Source organism: Lynx rufus, unplaced genomic scaffold, assembly GCF_022079265.1.
Source record: "Lynx rufus isolate CCGP_SWC_20201006 ecotype Redwood Valley unplaced genomic scaffold, mLynRuf1.p SCAF_14, whole genome shotgun sequence".
Classification (NCBI taxonomy): Eukaryota; Metazoa; Chordata; class Mammalia; order Carnivora; family Felidae; genus Lynx; species Lynx rufus.
The window spans coordinates 36,350,952-36,371,062 of NW_025814828.1; the positions used below are offsets into that span (position 1 = coordinate 36,350,952).

Here is a 20,111-nt window from a genome sequence, read left to right on the forward strand (position 1 = left end):
GGGCACTCTGGATTTTCTATGTCTCCGAAGAGCTAAGACTTGGAGGGGCCTGTGCTAGAGATGGTGTGGCCCCCTCAGTCTCCTCTCCCTGTGGGCTGGGGTCTGCCCACCTTCTGCGACTCAAGAGTGGCAGCGAAAGGAGCAGATAAAAGGGATGTGGATGGGTGAATATACCCCTCGTGGCCCTTTCTTCCCCTTCCTGGATGTGGGCCACAGCTGGACTTCACTCAGCCAGAAGACCAGAGACTTCCAATAACTCCAAGTTTAAGGCGAACCGATAAGTAAGCATGGGATAAGCCAATGGAACATCAAGTCTTACGGGGGCAGTCCTTTAACCAACGACATCAAATAGAGAGGAAAACCTTAATTCTAAACGGGTGAGAAAAGGAAGAGTTCTACCAAATGAGATGATTCACGATTAAAGCTTGTAGCCCTCCTGCAAGCTGCCTCAAAGAAGCAAAATGTCTTTCTAAGAGGAGAATTAATTAGAGGCGCAGAACAAGAGAAAGGCGCTCGGGGACCTTTAGCCTATGACAGGCCATAATCAGCCTTAGCATCTTAAGCTCTTGTAGAGGATGGAATTAGGAAGCAGTGTTCAGTTCTGGAAAAGCAAACTCCTCCCCTGCCCCTCAACACACACACACACACACACACACACACACGCATGCGCACATTTGATGACACAAAGCGAGGAGGAGGAGGGGGCATGTGGTGAGGACGGCAAGGGGCTTGTCGACTGCAAGTTGCCTTCCCTTTCCAAGGGGACCGTGCGGGAGGCATCACAGTTAAGAACTTAGTAATGAAAAAATCTTCTTGCTAGCAGTAGCAGTGTGTTCTCTTTGCCCCAAGAGACTGACCTGAAACAAAGAAAAGGACATCACATCGGTGGGAGACAAGAGACTTTGATTTGGGCGGGCCTGTCCTTAAGGGCGCAGTGTCTGCTCTGGGCGTCTCCCTGTCCTGAGGGTGGCTCCTCAACTGACTAAACTTTTTCAAGGAATGAACTTGACTTCTCACTGAACAGGTGACTACGAGTGATTTGAAGACAAAAACTCTCCTCTGCAGTAATGACATCAAAACTTTCCCAAGATCACAGTGGTGTTGCATCCAGCCTCAAGTGGCTGGAGCCAGCAGTGTGACATTGAGCTGGACTTGGGGCAGAGGAGCCCTGCAACATATTTAGATGACCCGCCACCAACAGGACGGCCCCAGAAGAAAACCTTCTGAAGGCAAACAGCAGGAAGTAGGTCACCCATTTCTTTTCTTCTCTGAGCAAATATTTTAAACCATCTCATCTGACAGGAGATACACTTAATTGCATTTTAAAAAGCTACAAAATTATCTCTGCACTGGGAAACTTCCAGATGAATTGAGTGACATCTTCCTTTTTAGCATTGAAATTGTATAGGCTGTACATGCAGTAACTACCACCTTATTAAAAAAATGAACTTCTCTTTCCTCGTGTTAAAAACACCCCCCTTTTTTGCTGTGGGGGTGGGGTTGGGTGGGGTAGAGAACCCTCTGAAATATGGCTCAGTTGACCAGTGATAAGACTTAATAATTCTAATCATTTGCTCTGGCCTTTGAAAGGAACAAAACAAAATGATTTTGCTGATGGAATGGAAGCAGCGAAGCTTTTTAGTAATTTTCTCTGATTGCTTGGTGGATGATTGTAATGTAGCAGCGGCAGTTTTGTACGGAAATTACTGTGAGTTTAAGTGTTTTCTGGTAGGTCATAAAGACATTACTTTAGAGAAGGGCCTGTATTAGTGGAATGAACAGATGACCTCTCTGAGAAATTCAGCCAGAACAAGTTCTGGGCGCTGGAACTTTGCCATCCACACAGTGGCAAGAACAGCGCCCGCCTTTGTGCCTCTCAGATGGGGAAGACAGGACCGGCGCTACAGCACTTTCTCAATTCCGGGGCCACAGATGTCTAGACTGGCATTGCTGTGCTCTTCTGCTCGATCCACCTCTATCAACGTGGCTTAAGATTGGCATCATCAGCATCTCTGGAGATTTGGCCTCAAAGGGCCAGAGGGGGTGTGGGCTTTTCTAGCTGAGGGAGGGGCTTCGCGTCCCCATGTGTTAGTTGTATTCTTCTTTGTGCTTCATTGGAAAAGAGGTAGAGCGGGCACTTTCACAGTGAGAAGAGCCCGGATTGTGGTCGGTACCATCACAGGAATGAATGACTGGCCTTGGTATCAGTTAGATTTAAATCAATCCTGACACAGCTCTAAACAGCTTTTGGGGTTTCCCTTCTCCATCCATGGTGTCTCTGGTTTGGCGGTTTGGTCGCCCTGCCGTGGGGCCTCAATAGAAGCAGTTCATGCAACACCTTATAAGTTGCAAACTCATCCGGTCACTGACAAAGGACAACATCATAGAGAAAAAAAAAATCATTGTTTAATAAGAGTTGTTGGGAGGGGAGGGTGACACCTTACAAGAATACAAATGCCTCCTCTGTGTGGTCCTTCAAGAGGAGCCTTTTAGCTCACAACACAGCCTGCACATCCCGCCAAGGCACAAAGCGATGAGGTCATCTAACCGACAAGAAGCAAACAGGATGGTATTTTCTCAAGGATCGAAGGTTAACAGAACCACTTCACACCCTGACCCTCTAAGGGAGAATCTTCTGCTGACCTCTGGTCAAGAGTTGGAAAACCCCAGCCTGAATCTCCTGTACTGGAAGAATGTGACCTCATGGAAGGGCGATGAGATGGTTCATGTCTCTAAAGCAACAAGGGACGATGATTCTCCTGTGCCAAGGGATATAGCAAGAGGAAGGAGAAACCACAGACGGCCTCCGGTACGTGGGTGGCCCTCAGGCGCACTGCGCTCTGGGAGCCAGAGGCGGTCCGAGCTGTGCTCTGGTGGAGTATTTTGTTGTCCTGCCTACTGACAGTCACTCCTGGGCCTTCAGTGGTTCAATGAGCATCTAATGAATTACAAAATCTAAAAGATCATCAGCTTGTAAACCTCAACAAATCTGTAATGAAATGAAGGACCCAAAGGCATTTAATTATTGAACACATAAAAGGAAGTATATTTAAAAAAAAAATTGGTCAAACTTTCCTGTTAGTTATCATTTTAAAGGAATTTACAGGGCTGTTATAGATTATTCTTTTGGAATAATTCAGTTTATAGCAAATGCCTAAACTGGTTTCTTCATTGCACAGTATATTTTCTTAAAATGGGTGCTTTAAAACAATTACATACATATTAAAAATCCTCATTTCTCTGCTTAATTAAAATGTTAATACTCTCAGACAACACAGATCTGAAATGGTGAAACCAGCAATTCCCCCTCCCACCTTACAACAAATTAAATTGAGACAAAATTACAAACACATTTCACTACATGATTATTAATAAAAATCAGTTTTTTTTTTATAAAGTTGCCCGAAATGCAAGGGATGTGCATAGGTTTACAACTTAGTCATAATAGCATTTTATTCTTACTCCCCTGGGTGTGCCCCGTGAACGGAATGTACTTTGCTGTAGATTACAGATTGTTTTGTCCAACACAGACACACCGACAGCATAAACGCTCGCGACTGTCCACATGCATTAAGAGTCAAGACCCAACTTCAAATCTCTAAAAGGTTTACAGGGTGCTTCAAAGAGACAGTATCACATTATCTGGATGTTACATAAAGGACTTAAAAAAAAAAAAAGCTATTCTAAAAAAAAAAAAGAAAAAAGGCCTTTAGAAATTTATGACTGTTTTGTAATCACTAAGACTGATTCTTTCAAATAAATAAAGGAAAGAAAGATATTCCAATTCATAAAATCAGACTCTAAAAAGAATGTAGTGTTCCACCCCCAGTCAAGGTAACAGAATCATTGTTTATTATTAAAATAGATTATAGAAAGCAGCATCTATTTTGTGCAGTTTTTAGGGGCCTTGGAAATAAAAAGCTATGATTTCCAAAAATATAACATTCCAAAGGATTGAATAATACATACATTTAAAGATACATTTTATTAAAGTTTAGGAGAACTGATTAAAAAAGATACTGTCTCTTTAAATGAGTGTGTAATTGTTTTCTCCTCCTATCTATTCGGACATGACAATAATTATAAATGGAGGTCACACTACAACTAGGTAGTCTCTAGGGACCATGACCTGCTGACACACGGCCGATAACAAAGAGGCTTTTCCATGTATGAGGTGGCTCCTGGGTTCGCGGCAGGTCTCTTGGGAGAGGCCTAATAGACCCAGGAGACCGGGACCCACTGCGGGGCTGTGCACACGAGCTCCACGGCTTCCTCCAGATGTCTGATTGTCTCATCAATTTCATTGTTGATAATTGTGAGATCGAAGTAGTGTGCGTATGTTCTCTGTAAGATATCGGACTCCTTCTGCAGACGCTGAAGAGATTCATCCTAAATGGCGGTGGGATGGAGGTCGGGGTAGGGCGTGGGAGGAGGGGAAAAAGCAAAGACAAGACAGAAGTCAGCTGGACTCTTTCTCTCTCCACATTCCCGTTACTCCCAGTGTCACAAGCAGGCAAGGCTGGACCTCGATGTGCTGCATCGGGGCACGAGGCCAAGTCCGCTTTGTGACAGAGGAGGCAGTGGGCCCTGTGATGGCAGGGTCACGGAGGAGCGGCCTGTGGCCTGACTGCTCACCATGCAACGGGAGCTCCATGCCAAACCGGGGGATCAGAGAAACCAGACACTCTTCGGCAAACACAACGCCCCACCGGCCCGGCTGCTGCCATCTGCCCCAGCGGGAGCCAGTCTCCTGACCGACCGGCAGTGAGGGCTCCGGAGGTGAGGACAGAGCCCTGCATCCCCCTGCTTCCCTCTGTCCTCTGCTCGCACTTGTATGGGGCCCCAGAGCCCAGCTGCATCCGCACCAAGAAGCCACTGCCTCTGGCCAACAAATTAAGTTGCATTTTCCCCTCTTCTCCTTAGAGGTCCAACATGTTCCAGGAATTCAATTACGTATAATGGCCCTCGCTCAATAGCAGTGGATGCCAGAGGCAAAAGCTTTTTGGATGTTGCAAATAATGGATGAAATAAGGCCATTTCCCAGATACAACAGCAACTGGCATCTGATGAATCCCCTCAAACTGCTCTATGCTGGAAATGGCCAGATGTCACTGGTCAGAAGGACTCGTACCGCTCAGGGAAAAAACTCAAGGGAAAGCAGCGACTGAACTCTAGGGGGCTTTGCTGCAGGAAAGGACTTCCCCTCAACTCCTAGAGCTTGCTGCAGATCTCTTAAGGGCCACCAGAAAGTCTGCCTCTGGATCCTCACAGGGCGGATACCATTAGGTTGAACTTTCAATGGACAAATTCAAATCTGAGGCCAGAGAACTCTGTAAGTCAACTTTGCCCTGCCTCTCCCCCAACACGAGGTAGGTAAGGAAGGTATTGGGCTGAATCTTACGTATGTGGAGATATAGTTAATACCTGTTTATGTGATTAGTATCTTTCCCCGACTGGAGCGTAAACTTGTCTGTGTGCCCGGTCATTGCTGTGCCCGGCATTTGGCACTGTGCCCCGCACACAGCAAGTGCTTACTTGGAAAGAAAGCACCTGGCTAATATTGCCCATTATGGGGTTTGATGAGTGCAAACCTCTACTAGGTCCTACTATTCTACTAGGAAATGGAGGCCCATGATAACAGAGACCTCCAGAAACACTAAAGGATGCAGGAGCCATGGTGCCCAGAGCTGACTTAGGACCCCTCCTCTTCTCTGAGGCCCATCCATTATTTGTGAGAAACCCTTGCTGATGAGCCCTGGTCTGTGGGTGTGAGTCTCTGGGAAGGGGATCGAATGGGGTGTCACCGGATCCCATCATAGCACCATGGTGGGTGGACAGTTACGAGGCAAGCTAGGGACTCCATCTTTTCTCTCAGGATGCTCTGAAAGGATTGTCGGATGTGGTCTGTTGTCGTCTACTGGGATTTCAAAGCAGGGCATGGTATGCTGGGCCGTGCAATGTTAACTATTACAGTGTAGATAAGACCTCAGTTCCTCACCACCTTCTAAGGTCCTATCAACAGGCTTTCCACTTGCACTTAGAGTATTTTCACTGTGGCTATACTTGACAACGAACAATGCAGAAGCCCCATTTTAGGAAACACTCATTCACCCAAAGACGGGAGTGCATCCTGCCAGCCTGGGAAGAGACCATTCCTACCACGTCACTCTCTGGGCTAGGGGACTCCACTGAAAAACACCGTCCTGGGCCTCAGAGACCATGGGCAGACTTTAGGATTTACTCAGAAAGCTGGGTTGATGAAAACATTCAAGAAAATGTATGGCTGACGGCATCAATTTTTAAACGTAGCTCTCTTTACAGAAAAAGAAAGCTTCCTCTTAAGGACCTTACAGGCTGAAGCTATATTTGTCGGTTTATTCCTCTACAGCACTTGTCTGCGGGCTTGCCTTCCGCATGAGCAGGGTTTAACTCAGTGAAGACAAAATGCCTCTATTCTACCAGCAGAAGCCAGGATTTATGGGAAGGAAAGGTCTATGTTCTACATCTAGGAAAGGAAACAAGGTTGGATTTCATCACCTCCTAGCTGGTACTTACGGGCAATTTTCTGCACCATTTTGGCAGCTATGGAAAATTAGTAAAAGGGCAGGAAAACAGGCAAAAACAAAAAACAAAGCAAAGATGACAATCCAAGAAAAATACATGGCAACCAAAGGATAAGCGCTAAGCACAACGTAGGGTTTCACACAGGCCAGGGTGTTAACGGAGATGGGAAAGGCAGATTTACAAAGGGATACGCCAATTGCAAACAACAGGACAAAAACTAATGACCGGAAGTATGAGTAACATAGAAATGTAAAGATTTAGCCTTCCTCAGAGGCCTGCAACATGAACACTTCCAAGCCTGACTGTAGTGTTCTGGGCTCTGGTGGGTTTAGGCCAGTGGTTAACTGAGCAGAGCCAAGAGCCCTCTGGTGGTTTCTCGACCCAGCAGAAGCAATGGAGGACTCTGTGCACGAGACTCCTCGTAAGAGTGGCCCTGCAGCAGATCAGCACGGATGCACTTACCAGACACTCCGTAACTACCCTCTGATCTGCCCAGCCACAGAAGGCCTCTGGGTCAGCTGGGTACTAGATGGTGATGCCAACTCTTGAAGGCACTATCTCTGCGGCAGCTGCTGGCTTGATTTAGCCTGACAGGGGACAGAGCTCATGTCCAGGTTTGGTGGTCTCCAGGGACCTGCATGGGCTCCGCTCCAGAGGCTGCCTGAGGGAACTCGGGCAGCTGGGCCAGGGTCATGGGTTCCCTATAGCGCTCTTCTGGCAAAGCAATCACTGGCCTAGAGCTGGGCCTGCCACTGTCTTAGCCCAGCGCCCATTAGGGGTGGAGAGGGCCACAGTGGCTCGGCAAGCTTCCACGCCTTCGTTTCCTTGTCTTACTGACTGATGTGGGGCTTTGGTCTTGCACACAACACACACATGGATCCTAACGGCGGGTAAAAACGGAGCGGCCCTTACCTCATTTAAACCTGGAGTGATAGTCGGTGCGGCAATAAAAACAACAAAAGGAGCAAACTCTGCAGTCCTCAGGACCTTCAGTGCCTGTGTACAAAGCAAAAACTGGAACTTAGAAATCATGAGTGCAGCATTTAATGGAGTCCGTAAGAAATCACACAACGGAAAAAACCCTTGATTCAAAGTTTTGGCAAGGGATTATTGAATTTACCAGCTTTATAAGTAACTTCTGTTACTCCTTTTCTTCCAAAGGATGGACCACAGCCATCAGCAAATACAAGGTGACTAACCGGACATTTTAAAAACTGAATCTCATGAATCAATAGGACTGACTTTTCTTCAGCCACGTCAACACTGATTATGTTGGTTAAGGTTCATTTAAACCTGGCTATTAGCTGTAGCCTTTTTAGTTGATAGGAAATGTGTTTTTGGGTGGGCTTGGATAATTGTGCGGGCTCTGCCACTGAGCTACAGCCCACTTCACCCCATTTTAACCTTCGAACTGCTAACAAGGCTAGTGGGTCCCTGCCACTGTCACTGTGAAGCCGTGTTCACACTTACGGGGCCTTCTGAGTCGCCCTGATGCCAGGCCCCGTGGGGCTCACGGGGGAAGAGAGACCTTGTCTGGGGCTGGAGTCTGGAGACACTAAATGAGCTCTGTGGCTGCGGGTAATTGGAGGCCCGCAGGAAAACGCTGTGTTGGAGGGAGAGGGGCCCCTGAGGCTGATGCAGTTCCCTTCAGAGGCATAAAACACGTTGAACGGTGCAGCCACCAGTTTGCACAGACACAGTGCCAAGCTGGCATCCCATGCCCTAGGAGGCGTTTCTGGTAAGGGAGTGCTTCTCAGCTCCTCCCTGGTGGGGGGGGGGGGGGAGGGAACGTGACCCTGCAATGGGCTATGGATTCCCCTGCATGGGACAAAAACTCCAGCATACGTGGGTACACAATTCACAAGTGTCTGGTGTGTCATTAATTTGCACCGCAGCGAATAGTATCTTGCTGTCCTTCATCTGAGCATTTAACATGCGTGTTCTGCTACCTGCGTATCTGGCTTTCTAAATGGCCTTTCAGTGGTTTGCTTTGCTCTGTTCCTACTCCTCCCTCTTTTGCCTGGTTCACGGTGGTAGCAACGAGACCGGTCACTCTGCCCCTGTACTAAAAGCCTGCTACTAGAATGATCGATCCTTCTGGCAAGGCAAATCCCATCATATTGCTCCTCTACTCTAAACCCTTCCACAGCTCCATCTCGGCCTTGGGATAAAATGTACACTCCTTAGCATGAATGCTGAATCCCTCTGTCCTGAGCTGGCCCGTGCTTATCTCAATCTCTCTCTATGCCTCTCTGCTGCTTCCCCCTCTTCCAACTGGCCTTGCTGAACCACTTCCAGTTCCAGAAAGGGCCACACTCTGCCTTCCCAGCTTTGTCTTACTACTCCCTCTGCCTGGATGCTCCGTCCCCATTCTCCCTTTGGCATGGCTGAATGATCCGTGAGCACCTGGCTCTGGTGTTCTTTTGTCTGCAAAGTCCTCTGTGGGCTCTGAGCCAGGCCGTGGCCCCCCACCCCCGACCATGGGACCCAGGATGCCGCACACCAAGTACCCAGATACCAGAGGGTGAGCTTACGGGCAGGGGCGATGTCTTGTTCAGTCATCTCCCTTGTGCCCTGTATGGCAGCCGGCATAAACTGTGTTTATGGTAAAATGAAAATGGAAAAGCAGCACACAGGATTGGCAGAAAATGTTTGACCAGTGGGCACTGTGCTTGGTGGCTGAAGGGAACCTCTTGGCCTCTGACCATACGGAGCCGTGAGAGACCAACAGGGATGATAAAGGTTTAGTGCAAGGTTCACTTTCGCTGGGATTGGGTTTCTGAATCCCAGCCACACAGGATCTCCTTGTGGGTTAAGGGGGCCCAGCACATTGTTTCAGCCGTCATATCAAAGTGTTTCAGTTGTGGACATCACATTCCCCTCAGGAGAAAGCTCTTTGGGCCTGCCTATGCTCCCTTTTGACAGAGGTAATTGGCAATTTCTTTGCCAACCCTTTTGTGATTGAGAGTTCTGTTAAGGAATAAATATCATGGAAAAGTCCATATATAGCTCAATTGAGCTAAACAGGGATCTTCCTTTGGAAATCTCCTGTGAATATAATTTTGGGCCTCTTTTTCTGTCCTTCCTGTGCTCATAAATCAGGAGGCTCAGGGTCAGTTGAGACAGAAGGTTTCCTCGTCCACCCATAGCCAGCCTCTAGGCAACTGAGATGGGGAGATATCCCAGTTCACGGTTCCTACCCTTGGTTCCATCCCTGAAGTGACTCCAAGCACAGAGGGAGCCTAGATGCCGAATGGAACCCACTGGTGAAGTTGAGAATGACACCTCAGGCGTGAAACGGCCTTTTTTCTGCTCAGTAACCCCAGCCTGAAAGCCACCCAATTCTCTGAAATTTTAAGTGTCAGCCTGCGATTGTTTTTGCAACGCCAGAAAACACACTCCTGGGCAACCATAAGCTCCCCGCAGATTACCCTTCTCTGTGCAGCATGCACACCCTTCGCCTTTATCCAGCCGGACACTAAGATCATTCCGCACTTACTGTGTGCTGCCCAGTGCTCTCGTGTTCACGAATCAGGTTATATTCCCTTAGCAGCTAATTCCAAGGAAAGAACTGGCATCCTTCTAGCAGATAAGGATGATGTGATCCACGACATTCCCCTTTTTGTCCTGCTCGCCAGGACGTTCAGAGCCAAACTGCACGCTGATCAGAGTAAATACAGTGGCCTTTTCATGGCTTTGATTTTCGATTTTGATACTAGGTTACTTTCTCTTCTTTTCCTATGTCATTATATTTTCAAAAATGAAAAGACCCCCTCAAATCCTGACTGAGATTTTCTTGTCCAGTAGCCCTCATGTCTTTACCACAGTCACCACACATTTCCTCAGGTGTCCCCAACTGCTCGACTTACAGGCTTAAGTGCGTGCCTTTTTTGGTGTGTGCGTGTAGTCTCTGCTTGCCTGGGGTTTAGGGTCACTGCAGGGACAGTAAATGGAACGGCTTCACAAAGATTCCCTCCCCTCAGGCTGTTAACAGGGGACTTCAAGAGGTCTCTTAAACCCTCTTCCTTCTGACTGAAGACGAGACACAAGTTTGTCAGTATTTACAGGCAAATATTTCTTTCTGAATCCTGGAGAGGTGGGGGAGTCTAGAAAGGTCACTGAAAATATGCTGGATTTAAACAGCCAAAGCAACATTAGGTTTAACATTTAAAGTTAAGTCTTTAGTTCTCTTCTGTGGAGACATGAATTGATTTTATGGCTCATATATGGCCAACAGTTGATCCCAGGTTACCACCCATAAGGAGTGAAAACGTATTTGGTCAAGTCCCTAAGACGCAGATAGCTTTAAGACGTATCTGCTTTGCAAACTTAGAAAGTGTATAGGGGCAAGTGTCTGAGTCATTCTACACAAAAATATAAGGGTTTAAGGAAAAGCACTATGACCCCAGAGATAATCTTTCACAAAACGGCCCCTAGTTCAGAACCTGGCTCTTGTTTTGAAGTACAGATTCCTAACAAGACCGCGGCTACCCCTTGTTGACAACCTTTCCCTCTACGGGCAAAAGCCAAACCACAAGTATTCTGCTACCGTTAACTTGTTAAGGCAGCAAATGCACAAACCGGAGTAAAATTAAAATATAAAATCTAAAACCATCTCAGTAGGTTTTGATGACACGCTGGTGCTATCACAGTTGTAGCTTTAGGGACATAGGTTATTTTCTGGGCCATAGCTTCATTTAAAAACATTTTTTAAAAAATGTTTATTTTGGAGAGAATGTGTGTATGAGTAGGGGAGGGGCAGAGAGAGAGGGAAACACAGAATCTGGAACAGGCTCCAGGCTCCGAGCTGTTAGCACAGAGCCTGATGTGGTGCTCAAACTCATGAACCGTGAGGTCATGACCTGAGCCGAAGTTGGACGCTTAACCGACCGAGGCACCGAGGTGCCCCTCCATAGCTTCATGTCCGTGAGAAAGAAGTTCTACGGTTTTTCCTCAGGTTTGACTGCCTTATTGATTTTTCTAAACATTAAAAAAAAAAAAGATTTAAATCCTAGGACTACATATAAGATAGACCAGCTTCAGGATTCCCAGGGTCACCTCTTCCAGGATGGAACAGTGGAAGGAGGCGGGGGCTGGCTGTAAGAAAACCGAAGCCCCAACCAACACTGTCCAAAGCTGAAACCTCACTCTCACTCGAGCTACACCTTGGTTCTTCATCTGCAAAGGAGGACACGGATACCTCTGTCTCGGGGTTCCAAGGATTAAGGAAAGAGTACTCGTGCTTGCAAAATACACAGCACTGTAGGAACACACCTTTTCTTCTCATTTTAAAAGAAGCAGGTTGCTAGTTTGCTTCTAGGGTAATCTTAACTGTGGCCCTCTAGGTTTGAAGCTGGACTACAACGTCTTCACATATTAGACATGTGTTCAATTGGGCCTAAGCTGTCTAAAATAATTTAAGAGAGGGGCGCCTGGGTGGTTGAGCTGGTTAAGTGTCCGACTTTGGCTCACGTCATGATCTTGAGGTTCATGTCTGGCTCCGTGCTGACAGCTCAGAGCCTGGAGCCTGCTTTGGATTCTGTGTCTCCCTCTCTCTACCTCCCGTGTTCATGCTCTGTCTCTCAAAAATAAAGAAACCTTAAAAAATTTTTGAAAAAATAAATAAGCTAAGAGAGCACGAAATAACAGACCCAAATGCAATAAGCCGAACACCAGTGTTAGGTGGTCTATGGTCCACAAGTCAGCAGTGGCAGGTGTGAGCCACATGGCATTTCTGCTGTTGGGGAGTTTTTGATGTAGACTGAGGCACTCATTTCATCCTCACCAGCTTCTTATTTGTATTCTGAGCTCCCAAGATGATGCTTGGAAGACAAGAAGTGCTTCATACAAACTGGAAGCATCCAGCTGTCCGTGAGATCTAATAGTGGGGGATCACACAGGCTGGGTGGGAAAGGGTGAGGAGAAAGGCATTCTAAGGTCAGAGCCTCCTGGAGCCGGTTGTCCTGAAGGCAGGGTGCCAGCGTTGCCCATCCCGGGGAGAGAGTGGGCCAAAGGCAGGGAAGCCCAAGGGAGGAGCCCTGGGGGTGCAGAGCCCGTGGGCCTCTGCGGCTGTGCCACTGAGTGCAAAGTCCGCGTGGGAGCAGGACCGGGCTCCAGTCCAGGTCAGCCCCGGGTGGTCCGGGGTAGGTGAGCCGGGACCAGCATGGTTGACCAGACCAACCGAGAGGAGCAGGGCCTGGCCGATCGATACCCGTTCCCAGCCTCGGGGCTGGGTGGCCCTGAGAGACCCCTGTTCTGAGGTGGGGACACAGGAATGCATGAGCTCATCCAGCAGTCAGGGGAGCAGGGAGAGAGCACCCTGCCTGGGGCGTGGGGCGCTCTGGTGCCCATGCCGCTTGTACAAACGGCTGCTGTGGATGTCCCGATGAGGCCGTGAGGGCTCCCACTCAGCGTGTGACCTGGCGAGGGCACAGGGAGAGTTGGGCGCCAGGGGCAGAGTGGCATGGCAGCCGCTGAGGCAGAAAGTCCTCGAAAGTGGACTTAGGTCAGGGAGAGGGGTCTGAAGAGCCCTGCAGTCAGCATACTGCTAGAGACCTTACTACCAGCAGAAAATGACATTCAGGCGAAGACCAGTGTGGGACCCACGGACGGGATGCCGAAGACCACGACCAGGATGGAGACTGCCTCTAGCCACCCCCCACCAGAAGACTTTGCCAAGCCCTGGTAAGGAGGGCTTTGTAGGTAAGGAGAGATCAAGCTGCGTTCCACATGACATGTTTAGTTCTCTACAGGTCCGAGCTCACTGTCAAGTGTACCGTACAGTGTTCACCGTGCTGCCTTCCTCCCCAGCCCCTTAAGCAGATTCTGAGTTCAAGAACCCCATCAGCTTCTGTGAAATGGAAACGGGTGTAGCCACTGGCCACGATGTTAGGGTCTTGGGTCACATAGACGCTGCTGCCAGCTACTGTCCTCCCTTTGGGCATGGCTAGGGGACCAAGTTTCATATGGTGGCCCTTGAACAGGGGCCATCCCTGCCTGGGATAGCCAGGTAAGCCTGGTGAAGTGGAGCCTGCCTGAGGGGAGCTGGTCTACCGTGTTGGCAGGTGGTATATGGATTGCTAAATATAAGTGATAGGGATTTGGCACACAGATCAGCCTTAGAAACGGAAGGCCCAGGACTCACACGGGGACCCACAGGCTTCTCCTGGAACTTGCCCCAATGTCTCCAACACCCTTCCTACTGGACTTGAAGTCCTGCTTCTGCTTGCTTTGTCCTCAGAGATGAAAAAATAGCTTGTCAGCGTGTGTGTGTGTGAAGCTTAGGGCTTCTCTACAGATTATCCAGTCATTCCTGTGTCTGGCTCCAAGTCCCTCCAAGCTCTCCATATCCCTCCTAGTTCTAGCCCGGGGTTGGGCATCATCTTCAGTAAAGAGACGGTGGAGGCTGAGAGCCACCATGGGTCTCCCTCCCTGCCCCATCTGGCACTCCCTGGGCTCACTCCTGCTTGCTTTCCTAAAGCCAGTGCTGTGTTTCAGACCCCGACCCAGGCCCCAGGATCAGAGTTCATTGATGGTGATGAACAGAAGACGCCGGGAGAGGCTCTGACAGTCCCGTGTGAGCTGTACCGAGAGAGAAAAGGGGGCTGTTGTGATCACAAAGTGCCCAAGTCTCATCCTGAGGTCAGATTATTGTAGGATTTCTGGCAGCACAGACCCAATCGGGTACTTCATTGAGCTTCTGAGTATAATGAATCTCGTAAGAGTATACTGTTGCTTCTTAAATACACGGTGTGTGCACCGAGCTCAATGATCAGTTTGCATTCTAGACTGTCAACCCACGATGCCTGCATTACGATACTTTCCTGTAGTTATTATGTGACCCACGCTGTTCTGATGGCGCTTTTGATTTCAGAACCTGAGCTTAGCATGCAGGCAGGTGGATGGGGGCAGCGTGTGGCTGGGTGTTACCTGAGGCTCCACGTCCAGTATTGCAATCAGGCCCTGCTCATGGATCTTCCGGATGGTCTCCAGTTTTGTCCCATACATCGCATCCTCATGGCTGCCATACTCCAAGTACTCGTTATTAGAGATGTCTTGCATCATTTGGTCATGAGATACAAAGTAATAATTCTTTCCATTTTCTTCATCTTTCTTTGGAGGTCTGGTTGTATCTGCAAAGAAAGTCACATGTCAAGAGAGGCTCAAAAGGCTGAGCTCATGATCTGATGCTCCCAATGGACCTACCCAAGCCCAAAATCTTGAGAGCTGTGGATTTTTCCAGTATAGGTCTCATGCTACGTTCCCACCCCCAGTAGCTTTGTAGAACTAAATTCTCAGCACCATGTTTATCTGTGTGACATCGGACCACAAAAACTGGTTAGTTGTTTGGTCTGGTGAATCCTTCAGTGTTTAGATGAGATTTATTTTATCTCTTCATGGGTCTCTACAGGACAAAGACACTGACCCAAGATTAACATAACTTACTGTATGCCTTAATGCAGTTACTTCTTAAGCAGAAGGAAAAAAGAAGAGTTAAAAAAAAAAATGGAAAACCACATATGGTTATTTAAATTTAAATAAATTAAAATTAAAATGTCAGTTCCTCAGTCTCGCTAGCCACATTTCAGGGGTTCAGTAGCCACATGTGGCTCATGGTTACTATAATGGACACTACAGATATTGAAAATTGTCACTATCAGAGAAAAGTTCCATTGGATAGTGCTGGTCTACGGCAGCTTGCAAAAGAGAATGTTAGAATACAGCAAAAGATGTACTACATTGAGAATCCAATGACCTTGGCCAGATGTGGCCATAATAGTTAGTAAAGACCTACACCATGAGTTGGCAAACTATGGCCTATGAGTCAAATATGGCCTGCTTTTATAAATAAAGTTTTATTGGAAAACATCCATGCCCATTTGTTTACATATTGTCTATGGCTACTTTCATGTGATAATGGCAGAGATGAGTAGTTGTTACAGAGACCATGTGGCCATCCATGCCTCAAATATTTACTATCTAGTCCTTTATAGAAAAGGTTTGCTGACCCGTGGCCCAAGAGAACATGTACTAAAATATTGGCTGGTAAGTCCTAGTTCTGTGGGAGACTGACAGGACCAGTGTTCTGCAAAACACAATTTAGAAAATGTCTTTCTAGACACGCCAGGAACACTGGTTTAAATCTTCCTTCCTCCCACTTTTTTCCTTTCTTCTCTCCTTCTCTTTTTTTCTTTCCTTCCTCCCTCCCTCTCCCCTTCCCCTTCCCTTTCTTTCAGTTTCCATCATTGGACAAGGACAAACTTTATGCTCCCCTTTGCTGTGTGCATGGGTCCAAACCCATGGGGAACTGCCCCTCTCTCCTACCCCAACTGGATGGACTATTAGAACTTCCAAGTGCTCATGGATGTTCCAATGTAGATGTTTTAAAGAACTCTTTCTCCGGGCACATAAAAGCTGAAGAGATGGCATCATGTGTTGATGCTGTACCATGCTTAGTCATCTCGGTAGGCAAACATATGCTATATACGCATCTGGGGTCAAATATTTGAGAGAGGGACCTCATGACTCACATGACTGAGGTTGTCAATGTATGCTTCAAAACCAAGCTAGTTAACTGGCCGTTTAATAACATGGACGTTCAATTGTTATGTGACCAAGAAGAAACTAAATGTTAGTTAAGCTTGCTATACTTCTGATCCAGACATAAGGAGAATTAAACGAATACTTCAAAGCGTTTTACTAGAAAATCCCAGAGGTACCAAGTGAAATGGTGTTTGATGAATTTCCTTTTTTGTGTAAATCAGACAGGGTTCTGGAAGGAGGGTGTGGTCTTATGAAGCCCCACAGCTCTCTGGGGCATAGAGAAAACCGTAAGTGGTGTTGACCTGGCTTCAGGAAGGCAACAGAAGACCCTACTGGGAAGAGCCAATCTTCCCATTTTCTCTTTTTGGTCTTATAACTCATTCCCCTTTAGTCCTTCCCACCTCGAACAAAACTGTATCTTCCAGAAAGCTTCTGGGATTCAAACTATAAACTCTGGTACAACAGTACTGAAAACAGTGATAGCAGTAACATGACTGCTCTTTATCCAGTATTTGCTAGTGCTTCCTAATCTCAAATATTCTTTACATTCCTGGAATTACTTCATCTTACAGTTGAGGACACAGGGCAAGAAGTTAAGGGTGAGACAGAGAAAATAAAGGGAATAAAAATATTACAGATTTAAAATTCTTTATAAGAACCACCCGATGGTACACTGGCTTTTCAAAGTGATGAAAGTCAATAACTTAGGTACGTTTCAGGAGAATATCGTTCTATCAAAGAACACTGTGCTATCAGATCTATTTTTCCGAAGAAGAATTCATCTGAGTCATGTCCCAGCCATACTGCTGGGAAAATCAGGTCACAAGTAGAGTGGATGAGCCCAATTTTGTTAAAAAACAACAATGACAAGCAAATCACACGCTGCCTACGTTTGCCCTGAGAGAAGCTTGTGGGAGTCTACAATAGAATGTTTACGATGCCACTACTGGGCAAATGTGGTCAGGATTACTGTTAATTCATTTTCTTCTTTGTTCTGCTTTGGATCTTCCAGATTTCCCCTAACGAGTAGTTACAGCTTATATAACAGAAAAAAAATACGTTAACTACAACATTTAAAAAGTACTAGGACTAGTATACTTAAAAGAGAGTGAGACATAGCTTACGTGGAATAGGGTATGCAAACCGGTCTGGGTGCTTTGTGATGAGAGTGTTTTTTATGTGTCTTCTCCCAACACCGTGTGCACCTATGTCATTTTAAAAGAAAGAAGGTGAAATTGACAATTGTTAGTAACATTTGCAAAATGTGTTCAAGATGACATTAACAAAGTTACTCATACAGTCAAACTTACCTAATAAGACTAGTGTTTTCCTTTTGAATGCCGGCAGTTTTACTACTTCTTCATATGTAACGAGATCTAATTGATCGAACACTACAATACAAAGATTTAGAAGAAAGGTAAATCTACAGGAGTATTTCACGTACATCAATTATGATTTTACTGGCAGAACTAAAGTTATAGTAAAACTGTGTCTTAAAAAAATAGAAGTCCAACTTATGGTCTGAGCTTTCGTGTAATTTTAGTCCTATAACCTTTTGGGAGAAAATTTCATTTTTAAGCCCATGAAAATGCACTTTAGAACCAGGGGCATCCAAAGATACGCTGAGCACATGCATAAAAGTCCAATTCTAAGAGATACTGCATATCTTGTCATGCAGTATCCAACAAGTCATACAAATTCATTCAAAACCACATGCTGTTCATATTTTTGCAATTCTAAGAAATTAGCATTACTAAAAAGAAAATGTCTGCAGACGTTGACCAACATGAATATAGCGTGAATGCAACTAAAGTTAACCAAGAAGGAGGCCACTAGATTATTTCTAGGGATGGATGAGAGATGCATGGACAGCTGGTCTTTTAACTTCATGGTTCTTTCTTTCAGTGGAGGTGCTGAAGGTAGCATGCTAGATTCTTTCAAAGTCAAGTTCTGAAACTATGATCTCACAAGCTTTTGAAATGAGCATCTCACAAGTTTTACTGTAACCCAGCTCTCCATTCGATGGAGAGTCTTGGGTATATAAGTAGGGAAACATGCTTCCCTGGGTCCCAAACTTTGTCAGCCCACGTGTGGTCAGTCAGGATGGACGAGATGCAAAGAAGCGTGAAGCAGAGTCTGAGCTGGGAAACCTTTGCAAAAGGGGAGTTCTCGAATCATTACAGACTGAGAATAAATACTTAAAAAAAACTATTTTTTGGAAACCTGCCTCTTAACAGAACTGTTACCAAAACTTTCCCAAGAGGACGACTATTCCTGTTGAAGTTCAAGGTAGTCTGGTTCTCACACACATTTGAAAATTCTCACATGAAGGCTAAAATCATGAGTCTGTGTTTCCTATAATGGATTTCTGTATGGTGATATCGCAGTGTTGTCAGGCACACACTGAAATTTCTTTTTAAAATAATATTGAATAAGCTCTAGGTTTCAGAGGGTTTGAAATAAAACCAATAAAATTGATGCCTTGGTTTAATAAAGGGATCTGGGATGCTTCAATCACTAAGAGAAGCTTCTGCTCCCTGAAACAATATGGCCAAATGCTTTTGGCTCTCAGCTCAGTCCTTAACATCTGTGATCTTCCCAGTAGCAAAGAACCTTAAAATGCAAAATAGGATACTCTGGAATGCAACAGATCAGAAACAAACGAACAAAAGTATCATTCCCAAACTACTAAAAAAAAAAAAAAAAAGAAAGAAAGAAAGAAAAGAAATACAATGTGTTAAAATAAGGGTTAGTGCATGTTAATGGGTATCTGTGCATTTGTTTGCTTTTGATAGCTTGATTCCATAAACGTTGACTCAAAAGTCTTTAATTCAGCTAAACACCAAGAAGTGCTTTCTGTGTCTAGAATGGCAGACTCCCCAAATGAAAACAAACACGAGGTTCTGTGCGTGCTGGAGCTGGCTAGTCATGCTTCAGTGGTGACGGAGTGTCAGAGTTGCAAAAATAAAAGCAGGAGTGCTTACGGCATTGCTTTTTATACCCACTGCCCTCGGAGTGATGTTTCCATCAAGAAAAAGGATGCTTATGAAAGAGGTACATCAACAAGCGGATATATATTTTAATACCGAAAAATAATCAAGCATCTCATGAAAGGGCAAGATGATGATGGCACAGGCTTTCTAAATGGTACCGGCATCCCTTTCCTTCCACAGAGCCCTAACTGCAATCCTACCCACTTAAGACTGGTCAATTTTTAAGAAACACGTAAGAATGAGTTAGATATGAACAATCGACAGCACAAACAAATGAACAGGTATGTTACACGTCAATATCTTAACCATACGTGAGTATCATGAAAAGGTTACTCTGGTCGAAATGAAATCACCACATGGTCATAGGATTGAGAAACAATAAAAGAGAATATTTAAAAATAAGACATACAAAGAATATAAGGAGAACAGTTAAAGACTGAACTTTTAAAAAGTTTTATGTTGTTTGCAGATTTAAAAAAAAGGGACTTAATGAAAGGAAACCGTCAAAAACAAAGAGGCATAGTCACTCAACAGGTTACTTACATGCACAGAGGCCATTGGGAGTAAGACAGCATGAAAAATGTACAGGGGTCATTGAAATATGGCTTTTAATATATTAGTAAAATAAAAGTATAATATGCACAAAAGAAACTTTACCATGCAATATTCTAAACACGAGGCAAATAAATCACATTAAGAAACAAACTCATTTTAATAAAAATTCAACAATATCCTTATATAAAAGCCAGTGGGTTTTATATATGCATGGAAATCTTGTCTAGGAATAGGTACATGTTCTTTGGGGAGTGTACATGTGGAAGCCTTTTGCTCTTCATTTTGTACCTCCCTGTACTGTTTTTGCAATTTCTCATCACAGGTGCCTATTATTTTTATTAAAAAAAACCTCAATAGGGCAGTGAGATGATGGGCCACTTTTTGTTGTCTTAAGAGTTCTCTGTATCCAAGAGAAAATGTCATAGTTTTAAAAGCTGTTCAACTACTAATTTGTGG

The 20,111-nt window shown here is 45.6% G+C and overlaps 1 protein-coding gene across 2 annotated transcripts in view; it reads right to left on the reverse strand.

The window, feature by feature from the left end:
- Positions 1 to 2,384: 2,384 nt before the first annotated feature.
- Positions 2,385 to 20,111, reverse strand: part of CASK (calcium/calmodulin dependent serine protein kinase) — a 359,561-nt gene continuing 341,834 nt past the window's right edge. For both annotated transcript variants that reach the window (XM_047076095.1, XM_047076096.1), the window contains 5 exons: positions 17,418 to 17,498; positions 17,232 to 17,312; positions 14,494 to 14,696; positions 7,477 to 7,560; positions 2,385 to 4,389 (listed from right to left, as the gene is read on the reverse strand). In XM_047076095.1, coding sequence (XP_046932051.1) covers positions 4,213 to 4,389; positions 7,477 to 7,560; positions 14,494 to 14,696; positions 17,232 to 17,312; positions 17,418 to 17,498 — 626 coding nt within the window. In that variant the 3' untranslated portion in view covers positions 2,385 to 4,212. The remainder of the gene's footprint in view (positions 4,390 to 7,476; positions 7,561 to 14,493; positions 14,697 to 17,231; positions 17,313 to 17,417; positions 17,499 to 20,111) is intronic.